Genomic DNA, 13,123 nt, shown 5'->3' on the forward strand with positions numbered 1-13,123 from the left:
TACATCAAGTTAATTAACACACACATTATCTGTATACTTATTTTTTTGTGGTGAGAACATGTAAAATCTACTCTCTTACCATGTTTCAAGAATGTAACACATGAATATTCACTATAGTCACCATGTTGCACAGTAGAGCTTTTGAACTTCTTCCTCCTAACTAAAATGGTAAGTCCTCAAAGCCTGCATTTCTAAAGATGGAAAACTGCTTATGATTTTTTTTTTAAATTTTAATTTTTTTTTTCTTTTTTTTTTTTTTTTTTTTTTTTTTTAGTTTTCAGCGGACACAACATCTTTGTTTGTATGTGGTGCTGAGGATCAAACCCGGGCCGCACGCATGCCAGGTGAGCGTGCTATCGCTTGAGCCACATCCCCAGCCCTGCTTATGAGTTTTAAGAGTTATTAACTCTTAAAATATTTCAAAATATTTAAAAGTAGATACAGCAGGGACATCAACAAACCCAAGCCAATTTTGGCCATAACAACAGACACAATAGAATTGACACATGTCCTTTTAATGCTCAGCCCTGCTTTTCCCCTCTTCTCCTCACTGATGTTTAATCCTGGGATCCAGCTGCATCTTCGGTACCTGCTTACACACAGGAAACACCTGGAACATTTGATGATAATGATGATGACGATGATGATTGTGATGATAATGATTTTGCAGTACTAGGGACTGAGCCAGGGATACTGTACCACTGAGTCTCATCCCCAGTACTATTTATTTTGAGATAGTCTAAGTTGCCCATGCTGACCTCAAACGTACAATTCTCTTGCCTCAGCCTCCTCAGTCACTGGGATTGCAGGTGTGCAACACTGCATCTGGTCTCAAATGATTATTAATTTTTCCACTACCCCAATAAGGTGATCAGAAACTGGTGTTTTCTCCCCATCTTTTCCTTGTCTTAGTGACCATTCTGATATGGGTTGAAATCCCATTCAAATAACCTATCTGGACCAGCTTCTCAAAATATTTGTGGTAAACGACTGTTTTTGATTTTAATTTCCAGTGAATCACAGGCCAGAACTACTAAAAATACAGAAAACAACTACTAGAAGAATAAAAAGAAAATAAAAGAAATATAAAACACAAACCAATTTTTATTATATAAGTGGGATTGAACCCAGGGGTGCCCAACCACTAAGCCACATCCCCAACCATTTTTAAAATTTTTTGAGACAGGGTCTTGCTAATTTGCTTAAGGCCTCATTAAATTGTTGAGACTGGCTTTGAACTTCTAATCCTCCTGAATCAACCTTCTGAGCTGCTGGGATTACAGGTGTGCATCACTGCTCCTGGCTAAAAGCCCAATTTTTAAGATTAGATTCAACAATCATAAAATTACTTTGAAAAACTCACATTAACATTTCTAAATGGCTTCATCTTGGTTTTTGTATTTATCTCTTCACAGAGTGGTATTTGAACTATCAAGGACCAGGAAGAGGGGCTGGGATTGTGGCTCAGCGGTAGAGTGCTTGCCTCGCATGTGCAAGACCCTGGGTTGGATCCTCAGCACCACATACAAAAATAAACAAGTGAAATAAAGGTGTTGTGTCCAACTACAACTAAAAATAAATATTTAAAAAAAAGGACCAGAAAGATTCGGGTGCATTATTACACACCTATAATCCCAATGGCTTGGGAGGCTGAGGCAGAAGGATCTCAAGTTCAAAGCCAGCCTCAGCAACTTAGCAAGATCCTTCCCTAAAATTATAAAAAGGGGGAGCTGGGGATATGGTTTAGTGGTTAAGTGCCACTGAATTAAATCCCTAGTAGCAAAAAAAAAAAAAAAAAAAAAAAAAAAGACCAGGAAATGCCAGTTCATAAACCCGCACCAGTCCTTAAAAATGCATATTTTTCACTGGAAATAAGTAGATAGCGAGATAGATACTAAATCATGTCTGCTGCTTCCAGGGGTTTGGAAAGAACAACAGGGAAGAAAGTGTATAAGAATTTTGATTACTTAAGTCTTGTGATGTACAGAACATTTTGTTATTTTTGTAATTTTGTTTCCATGTGGTGATTAGCTGTTATTACACAGGAATGGGTTAGAGTGGAATACTCCAAAGCCATGAGAGTTGAACCCTAACTCCTTTCTTTACTCCTTGGATATATGGCTTTAGGCATGCTAGTTAACAGGCACAAATTTCAGTTTTAAAAAAATTATTGATAAGGAAACATCAATGACATCATACGATTTGAGAGTACAAATAGAGAGCATATGTATTTACATTTTGCTTGTGTCCTCAATGCTTAAACTGCTACCTGACACCTTAATAAATAATATTAATTGAGCCATTTGATTTGTATTTCCTAGGTCAATTAATTTTCCCCTGTAACTCTTTGAGGAAGCTACTTTTATTATGCTTATTTTGCAAATGAGACATGCTGAGCCTCAAGTTCCTTAAGGAACTTGTCCAAGGTTACAAAACTATAAGGGTTAGACTAGGTAGATTATAAACCCCAGGAGTCTAGCTCCAGAGTTCATATGCTGAATTAGATGGTAGATTGATAAACAGATATGTTTTGAGTGAGTGGAAAGTACTGACCTTTATATAGGTGTGTATGCATAGGTTTTAAGTAATGTTCTTTTTACTATTTCTTCCGTGAAGGAAAAAAGGGGAATGGTCAACGAGACAAGGAGGATATCAAGAAAGTATAAGTTTCCATAACCAAGAAGAGTATTAAAAAAAAGATTAATTGCATCAAATGATCAAGTTCCAGAGAAAGGCTAAGGAGAATGAATTTAAAGAAAAGGTACTAATTTTGATCAAAAGATAGCTATGATGGTTAATTCTTTAAAAATATTTTGTTGTAGATGGACACAATAGCTTCTTTTTATTTATTTATTTTTAGGTGGTGGTGAGGAAGGAACCCAGTGCCTCACAGTGATAGGCAAGTGCTCTGCCACTGAACTACACCCCCAGCCTCTATAATGGTTAACTTTATGTGTCATTCTATGTAGGGTATAGTACCCAGCTGTATAATCAAGCACCTCTCTAGTGGTTGTGAAGACATTCTGTAAACTTAGTTAACATGTACAATCAGTTCACTTTAAGGAAATAACCCTTGAGCATATGGGTGAGCCTCATCTAATCAGCTGAAGGCCCTGAGAAGAAAAACTGAGGTTTCCCAGAGGATAAAAAAATTTTGCTTTAAGACTGCAGCATAAACTTCTGCTGTTTCCTTCCACCCTATAGGGCTGTCCTATAAATTTCAAACTTGCCTTTCACCACATTGCATGAGCCAATTTCTTTCTTTTTAAAAAAATATATGACAACAGAATGCATTACAATTCATATTACACATATAGAGCACAATTCTTTTTTTTTTTTTTTTTTTTTTATTGGACGTTCATAACATTACATAGTTCTTAATACATCATATTACACGGTTGATTCATGTGGATTATGAACTCCCGCTTTTACCCCGTATACAAATTGCTGTATCACATCAGTTTCCCTTCCATTGATTGACATATTGCCTTTCTAGTGTCTGATGTATTCTGCTGTCTGTCCAATTCTCTACTATCCCCCCTCCCTTCCCCTCCCCTCCCCTCCCCTCCCCTTTTCTCTCTCTACCCCTTCTACTGTAAATCATTTCTTCCATTTGTATTATCTTGTCTTGCCCCTCCTTTCCTCTTATATGACATTTTGTATAACCCTGAGGATCGCCTTCCATTTCCATGCAATTTCCCTTCTCACTCCCTTTCCCTCCCACCTCTCATCCCTATTTAATGTAAATCTTATTCTCAAGCTCTTCGTCCCTGCCCTGTCCTTGTTTACTCCCCTTATATCAAAGGAGTCATTTGGTATTTGTTTTTTAAAGATTGACTAGCTTCACTTAGCATAATCTGCTCTAATGCCATCCATTTCCCTCCAAATTCTATGATTTTGTCATTTCTTAATGCAGAGTAATACTCCATAGTATATAAATGCCACATTTTTTTTATCCATTCATCTATTGAAGGGCATCTAGGCTGGTTCCACAGTCTTGCTATCGTGAATTGAGCTGCTATGAACATCGATGTAGCAGTGTCCCTGTAGCATGCTCTTGTTAGGGCTTTAGGGAATAGACCGAGAAGGGGAATAGCTGGGTCAAATGGTGGTTCCATTCCCAGCTTTCCAAGAAATCTCCATACTGCTTTCCAAATTGGCTGCACCAATTTGCAGTCCCACCAGCAATGAACAAGAGTGCCCTTTTCCCCGCATCCTCTCCAGCACTTATTGTTGTTTGACTTCCTAATGGCTGCCAGTCTTACCGGAGTGAGATGGTATCTTAGGGTAGTTTTGATTTGCATTTCTCTGACTGCTAGTGATGGTGAGCATTTTTTCATGTACTTATTGATTGATTGTATGTCCTCCTCTGAGAAGTGTCTGTTCAGGTCCTTTGCCCATTTATTGATTGGGTTATTTGTTATCTTATTGTCTAATTTTTTGAGTTCTTTGTATATTCTGGTTATTAGGGCTCTATCTGAAGTGTGTGGAGTAAAGATTTGTTCCCAGGATGTAGGCTCCCTGTTTATCTCTCTTATTGTTTCTTTTGCTGAGAAAAAACTTTTTAGTTTGAGTAAGTCCCATTTGTTGATTCTATTTGTTAACTCTAGCGCTATGGGTGTCCTATTGAGGAATTTGGAGCCCGATCCCACAGCGTGTAGATCATAACCAACTTTTTCTTCTATCAGATGCCATGTCTCTGATTTAATATCAAGCTCCTTGATCCATTTTGAGTTAACTTTTGTGCACGGCGAGAGATAGGGATTCAGATTCATTTTGGTGCAAATGGATTTCCAGTTTTCCCAGCACCATTTGTTGAAGATGCTATCCTTCCTCCATTGCATGCTTTTAGCCCCTTTATCAAAAATAAGATAGTTGTAGTTTTGTGGATTGGTTATTGTGTCCTCTATTCTGTACCATTGGTCCACCCGCCTGTTTTGGTACCAGTACCATGCTGTTTTTGTTACTATTGCTCTGTAGTATAGTTTGAAGTCTGGTATCTCTATACCGCCTGATTCACACTTCCTGCTTAGTATTGTTTTTGCTATTCTGGGTCTTTTATTATTCCATATGAATTTCATGATTCTTTTATCGATTTCTACAAGATATGCTGTTGGGATTTTGATTGGCATTGCATTGAACTTATATAGGACTTTTGGTAATATCGCCATTTTGATGATGTTGGTTCTGCCTATCCATGAGCAGGGTATATTTTTCCATCTTCTAAGGTCTTCTTCTATGTCTTTCTTTAGGGTTCTGTAATTTTCATTGTATAAATCTTTCACCTCTTTTGTTAGGTTGATTCCCAAGTATTTTATTTTTTGGGGGGATATTGTGAATGGAGTAGTTGTCCTCATTTCCGTTTCAGAGGATTTGTCGCTGATATACAGGAAAGCCTTTGATTTATGCGTGTTGATCTTATATCCTGCCACTTTGCTGAATTCATTTATTAGCTCTAATAGCTTCTTTGTAGACCCTTTTGGGTCTGCTAGGTATAGAATCATATCATCTGCAAATAGTGATAATTTAAGTTCTTCTTTTCCTATTTTTATGCCTTTAATTTCTTTCGTCTGCCTAATTGCTCTGGCCAGTGTTTCGAGAACTATGTTGAACAGAAGTGGTGAGAGAGGGCATCCCTGTCTTGTACCAGATCTTAGAGGGAATGCCTTCAATTTTTCTCCATTCAGAATGATGCTGGCCTGTGGCTTATCATAGATTGCTTTTACAATGTTGAGGTATGATCCAGTTATCCCTAATTTTTCTAGAGTTTTGAACATAAAGGGATGCTGTACTTTGTCGAAAGCTTTTTCTGCATCTATCGAGATGATCATATGGTTCTTATTTTTAAGTCTATTGATGTGGTGGATAACATTTATTGATTTCCGTATATTGAACCAACCTTGCATACCAGGGATGAATCCTACTTGATCATGGTGTATAATTTTTTTGATATGTATTTGAATCCGATTCGCCAGAATTTTATTGAGGATTTTTGCATCAAGGTTCATTAGAGATATTGGTCTGTAGTTTTCTTTCTTTGAAGTGTCTTTGTCTGGTTTCGGAATCAGGGTGATGTTGGCCTCGTAGAACGAATTTGGAAGTTCTCCCTCCTTTTCTATTTCCTGAAATAGCTTGAAAAGTATTGGTGTTAGTTCCTCTTTAAAGGTTTTGTAAAACTCTGCTGTATACCCATCCGGTCCTGGGCTTTTCTTAGTTGGTAGTCTTTTGATGGTTTCTTCTATTTCCTCTATTGTTATTGGTCTGTTTAGGTTGTCTACGTCTTCCTGACTCAGTCTTGGCAGATCATAAGACTTAAGGAATTTATCTATGCCTTCACTATCTTCTATTTTATTGGAGTATAAGGATTCAAAATAATTTCTGATTATCATCTGTATTTCTGAAGTGTCTGTTGTGATATTGCCTTTTTCATCCCGTATGCTAGTAATTTGGGTTCTCTCTCTTCTTCTCTTCGTTAGCATGGCTAAGGGTCTGTCAATTTTATTTATTTTTTCAAAAAACCAACTTTTAGTTTTGTCGATTTTTTCAATTGTTTCTTTTGTTTCAATTTCATTAATTTCAGCTCTGATTTTAATTATTTCTTGCCTTCTACTTCTTTTGCTGTTGTTTTGCTCTTCTTTTTCTAGGATTTTGAGATGAAGTATGAGATCATTTATTTGTTGGTTTTTTCTTTTTTTGAGGAATGAACTCCAAGCAATGAATTTTCCTCTTAGAACTGCTTTCAATGTGTCCCATAGATTCCGATAAGTTGTGTCTGTGTTTTCATTTGACTCTAGGAATTTTTTAATTTCCTCCTTAATGTCTTCTAGAACCCATTGATCATTAAGCATCCTATTGTTCATTCTCCAGGTGATGCTTGATTTTTCCTTCCTTCTTTTATCATTGATTTTCAGTTTCATTCCATTATGATCAGATAAGATGCATGGTATTATCTCCACCCCTTTATATTGTCTAAGAGTTGCCCTGTGACATAATATATGGTCTATTTTTGAGAAGGTTCCATGTGCTGCTGAGAAAAAAGTGTAATTACTTGATGTTGGGTGGTATAGTCTATATATGTCAATTAAGTCTAGGTTATTAATTATGTTATTGAGTTCTATAGTTTCCTTATTTAACTTTTGTTTGGAAGATCTGTCCAGTGGTGAGAGAGGTGTATTAAAGTCTCCCATGATTATTGTATGGTGGTCTATTAGACTCTTGAACTTGAGAAGCGTTTGCTTGATGAACATAGCAGCACCGTTGTTTGGGGCATATATATTTATGATTGTTATGTCTTGTTGGTGTATGGTTCCCTTGAGCAGTATGAAGTGTCCTTCTTTATCCCTTTTGATTAACTTTGGCTTGAAATCTATTTTATTAGATATGAGTATGGACACTCCTGCTTGTTTCCGCAGTCCATATGAGTGGTATGATTTTTCCCACCCTTTCACCTTCAGTCTATGAATATCTTTTCCTATCAGATGCGTCTCCTGTAGGCAGCATATTGTTGGGTCTTGTTTTGTGATCCATTCTGCTAGCCTGTGTCTCTTAATTGGTGAGTTTAAGCCATTAACATTTAAGGTTATTATTGAGATATGATTTGTTCTTCCAGCCATATTTGTTTATTGATGTTACTAAACCTGGTTTGTTATCCTCTTTGACTAATTTCCCCCCTTTACTGTCCTACCTCCCATTGTTGGTTTTCAATGTTATTTTCCATTTCTTCTTCCTGTAATGTTTTGCCAAGGATTTTTTGAAGAGATGGTTTTCTAGCTGCGAATTCTTTTAACTTTTGTTTATCATGGAAGGTTTTAAATTCATCTTCTATCCTAGAGCACAATTCTTCATATCTCTGGTTGTATATAAAGGCATGAGCCAATTTCTTTTCTTTTTTTTAAATAGAGAGAGAGAGAATTTAATATTTATTTATTTATTTATTTTAGTTTTCGGTGGACACAACATCTTTATTGCATGTGGTGCTGAGGATCGAACCCAGGCTGCATGGATGCCAGGCGAGTACGCTACCGCTTGAGCCACATCCCCAGCCCATGAGCCAATTTATTAAAGAGTTGTCATTAAAGGCTAGGAAGGGTGGGAGGGTAGGGGGATGAAGGAGGGTAAAGTAACAGGTACCAAAATACAAATACTGGTGTTCCATAAAACAGTATAGGGTGTCTATAATTTTCAACAATATATTACATGCTTTATAAAGAACTACAGAAGAGTTCAGAAGCACCTGACACAAAAAAAATGATAAATGTTTAAGGAGATTGAGGGGCTGGAGTTGTAGCTCAGTGGTAGAGCACTTGCCTAGCATGTGTGAGGCACTGGGTTTGATCCTCAGCACCACATTAAATAAATAAATAAATTAAATAAAGGTATTGTGTCCATCTACAAGTAAAAATATTAAAAATATTTAAGGAGATGGAAATGCTAAAATTACCCTCATTTGATCATTACATATTATTATATATATATTGAATTATCACATTGTATCCCACAAATACTTTTTAAAAAATTTAAAAGTTCTTTCCGTTAGTATCACATTTCAGAAAAAAAATATGGTTTGCTTTAAAAAAAAAAAAAGCAAGATGAAAGCAAAGATTCTAAATATTTGATTTGTACTTTTTACAGATGAATATAATTACCAGATTAAAGATACCTCAGATTTCCGTCTTCTGACAACTCAGGGTAGGAAAGAAGTGCAAAGAGACAATTAGGACTTGTTTAAAAATCAACTACCAGGTGTGACCTAAGCTTATTTTGAGAGGTTAAGAGAGATATGGGTAAAGAACACATGATTAAAGAAAAGTACCCAGAACATCTAAACAGGTATGGCAAGAACAAGGCTGGAGCTCAGAAAAAGCCTGACTTGCCAATATATACTACTGGAATCTTTGTGCCACATGAAGTTCTCCTGACATAGTTAAAATATATGGGTACCACTGGTATGCCTGATATTAGTTGGTTAACTCAGTTCATTTTCCTCAAGTCAAGGCTTTTAAATATTATTTTCTTCCCCAAATTTTTAACATATTGTAGATTCTGATTACTGACAAATTTTAATATGAAGAAAGCATAAGAGATCATGTAAAAATTCTAAGTTTTCATACTTCAAATACCTTATATAAAATTTAAAACATCTCTTTTAAATTTTCACAAGACTTTTAAGATATTTTGTGGCAAAAGAGCCTCTTTACTTTGGAAATAATTTTCCTATAAGGAAAAATATCACAAACTGTCAAACAAAAATTAATAATTTCATGAATGTTAGCCAATTAACCCCAAAACAGTTTTGATTAGATATTATGGATTTCAACTTAGTAGTCAAAATCATATTCATTTTGCTGAGGAAACTTATTTTGCAAAGTTACTGCTTATAATAAACGCAAAGGTAACTGTGCTATGGAACATGAGTATTTGTATTTTGGTACCTGTTATTTGACCCTCCCTCATCTCTCTACCCTCCCACCCTTCCCCTTTAATGACAACTCTTTAAGAAATTGGCTCATGCCTTTATATATAACAAGAGATATGAAGAATTGTGCTCTATATGTGTAATATGAATTGTAATGCATTCTGCTGTCATATATTAAAAAAGAAAGAAATTGGCTCAAAAGCTCTCTTCTTTTAAACTTAACTTGTAGATACAATTCCCACAAAGGATATATGAACATCCAAACACTTGACAGTGTGATAATGATACAAATAAAACTGTTTTTATCTTAAATTCATAGTTATATAGAATTAATATACAATTCAAATAACAATTTCTTACTTTAGACCATGAAAGATCGAGGAGATCAGCAGTGTGTCCTTTGTATTTACAGAATGGCCGTTGGCGAAAAGGTGCGTTTTTGTCATCAGAGTCTTCTTCAGTTCCACTGCATACCTATTTAAATATAAAGAGAAACTTTAAAACAGAGGTATAGAACTAGCAAAACCAAAGCTTCTTAATCTCCCCACCCCACCTGTTTTGTCATCAGTTGGTAAGGTACCTAAAATAAAATCATAAGCCACCAAAATCAAACTCCATTTTATACTGATCTACTACTTATGGCCTCTTCTTTTCATCTCCTTGCCCTACCTAATGAACTAGGATCTTTCCTTTAGACAGAAGATAGATCATTCTAGATACATCTTTCTCTAGATCGATCGATCTATCTATCTATCTATCTATCTATCTATCTATCTATCTATCTATCTATCTATCATCTCTATATATACCCTGCTATCACAATCTTCTCCCTCCCTAACAAAGTCCCTAATTTGTCCTTTCCTGAGAATCTGTTTCTTCAGGAAAGATAGGGGCCAACATCAGGCAATGGGTCATGATTGGTTTAAGTTATTAAGATGAGCTGTCCCAATGATGGCTAGTTTAGGTATGGGCACATGCTAGATGTTTTATCAATTCGACATAAGGAGAAGATTACAGTGATGGTAAGAATAAAGGGAGTCTTATCTAGAGGGATTTTCTCACTCTTAAAAAGGAGCATACTTAAGGGACCTTCCCCTTTCCTGTCTCTGAATATTGTTGTGTTCATGCAACACCTAAGACTATAGTGGCCATCTTGGGACCATGTGGGAAAAAAGTCCAAGAGAACAAAACAACAGAGTAAACAGCAGGAAGATGGTGTCCCTGATGACACTATTGAGTTGCTCAATTAACCAACCCGGGAACAGCCTTACCTCTGGTCTTGCTTCCTCATTGTTTAAGCTCTTTTCTGTTGGTTTAAGTTATCTGAAGTCAAAAGCATCCTGACAGAGCCAGGTAGAAAATAATGCCATACATGTGTGCCATGCATTTAGTTATAACATGCTTTTTGTATTCGTTATCTGAATGAGTCCTAGCAACTCCCTGAGGTAGATATTAATACAGTGAAGATGAAAAAATTAGGAAAGAAACTGAAGGTTCAAAGAGGTTAAAATAACATCAGCCAGCTGTGAACAGCAGAAGCAAAGCAGGAATATAAGTCATCTAATTTTAAGTCCAGATTTGTCCCTCAGCTGTTCTAGAGGATGTAGCATGAGCAAAACCATGGAGTGCTAGTTAAGCCTTGCATATTTATAGAATTGTGGGCAGAATGAGGATAGAAAAAGTTCATTGAGATACAGTAAGGAATTAGGGTAGAAAGCTACTTTGAGACCACATCATAAAGGGTCTTGAATTTGTGGCTTAAAAGTTTGGACATTCTAAGACAACAGAGAGCCAACACAGGGTTTTGAAAAGGAATAAATAAAATGATTTGACTGGTGCTTTAAAAAGAGAACTCTGGACAATGACAAAGACAATTTGGAGAGAACCATTGGAGCAAGAAGAACAATCAATAAGTTTAAGAATAATGAGGTTTGAACTAGGACAGGGGCCATGGGATAGACAGAAATTACCACTATTCTTTGTCTAGTTGTTTGCTTGTTTGTGGTGCAGGGGTTCAAACCCAGGGCTTCATGCATGCTAGGCAAGGGCTCTACCACTGAGCTATACACCCAGCCCCCTAGAGAACTTTACCATGTATCAAAAACATTTTCAGATCAACTATGGAAGTAGACCAGTAACACAGACTTTGGGACCTTTTACCAAGCTCTCCTAATCCTAGATAACTAAAACTTTACCTCTAATTTTGCTGCCAGATTATGACTGCTGTCAAGACATAAAACTAAATAGTCTTGCCCTATTACAAAGAGTCCACTTCTTGTTTAACTATCATTTACTTTTCATTAACTTCTTAGCATATTTTCCCTAGCAGTGATTCCAGGCCTTTCTTTCTCCTCAAATACCCATTTTCTTTTCCCTGCATTCTACCTTTTCTCAAGATATTTTTTTAAAAGATTTTTTATTATGAAATAGTACATGATCAGTATAGACAGTTTACAAAATCTAGACAGTAGAAAAGCTAAAACCACCCACAATCTTCTTACATATTGACCATCTTCAATCTTTCATTTTTTAAAACTATAACTGAAATCATATTGTATACACAATTTGATCTTTCTTTTATTGTGCCATGAGAACTTTCTTCATTTCACACTTTGGAAACACTTACAGGCCATACAACATGAATGCACCATAATTTAATCATTCACCATTTTCTGGTCACCTAGACATTTCCAATTCTTTTGCTAATACAAACAGCAATTCATGAATGCCCTGGAACATGAATGTTTATCCTAATTTGACTATTTCTTTATCCTTATACAAGAAGTAATACTGGGTCAAAAAATTTAAAGTTGAGACTTTAAATAAAAGTATCTTCTGTTTGTCTATCTTAATACAAGTAGATAAATTTATTGAGGAAATTTTAAGAAACAGACCAAATAAAAATGACCTAAAATCCTATTACCTAAAGATAATACTATTAAGAATTCAGTATATTTTCTTACATCTTATCATTTTTAGTCAAAATCAAGGTAATACTGTATATAATTTTCCACTTTATTTTATTGTGAATATTTTTAATGTCATTACACAGACTTTGAAAACATTTAGGGGCTGCATAGTATTTTACTGTATGGATTATATTATAGTTTATTTTTCAATTGTGAGAAATTTAGCTTTTTCAAATGTTAGCTATTATGAGAACACCAAGATGAATATATTTTTACTTATATCTTTGGCCATATCAAATTATTTCCTCATGATAAATTACTAGAGATAGAAATATAAAGTAAAATGTTGTAGGTTTTCTATATATATGTATATATATAATATTCCAACAAATGAAGGAGGGAAGGAGAGACTGAGATCATAAAAATTTTTGTAAAGCTTTATTATAGACATATCCAATATATAAAAAATGTGAATGAATATAAAAAAGCTTATAATCATTATGCCAGTGAATGAATAAGCCCCAAATAATAATATAATCAATCACATGCATCTGTCACCTGCTTTAACAATTATCAACATTTCAACAATCTTGTATCATCAATCCTTTTATTTTTATTCATTTTTGGTGGAATATTTAAATCAAGATCTAGACACTAATTATTTTATCAGTAAATATATATATATCTCCAATTGAAATGCCCTCTTTTAAATATAACTACCATGTCATCATCACACCTAAAAAATACCATTTATATCATCTAGTACCTAATCCATATTTAAGCATAGGTTGAATATCCC

At 35.3% G+C, this 13,123-nt stretch overlaps 1 protein-coding gene across 1 annotated transcript in view; it reads right to left on the reverse strand.

Moving 5' to 3' along the window:
* The window catches only part of Wdr44 (WD repeat domain 44), a 98,887-nt gene that overhangs the window by 13,302 nt on the left and 72,462 nt on the right, over nt 1-13,123 (reverse strand). Inside the window, exon 13 of the mRNA XM_026409079.2 lies at nt 9,776-9,889. Within this exon, the coding sequence (XP_026264864.1) occupies nt 9,776-9,889 (114 nt within the window). The remainder of the gene's footprint in view (nt 1-9,775; nt 9,890-13,123) is intronic.

The sequence above is a fragment of the Urocitellus parryii genome, chromosome X (genome assembly GCF_045843805.1).
Source record: "Urocitellus parryii isolate mUroPar1 chromosome X, mUroPar1.hap1, whole genome shotgun sequence".
In the NCBI taxonomy this organism is placed as follows: domain Eukaryota; kingdom Metazoa; phylum Chordata; class Mammalia; order Rodentia; family Sciuridae; genus Urocitellus; species Urocitellus parryii.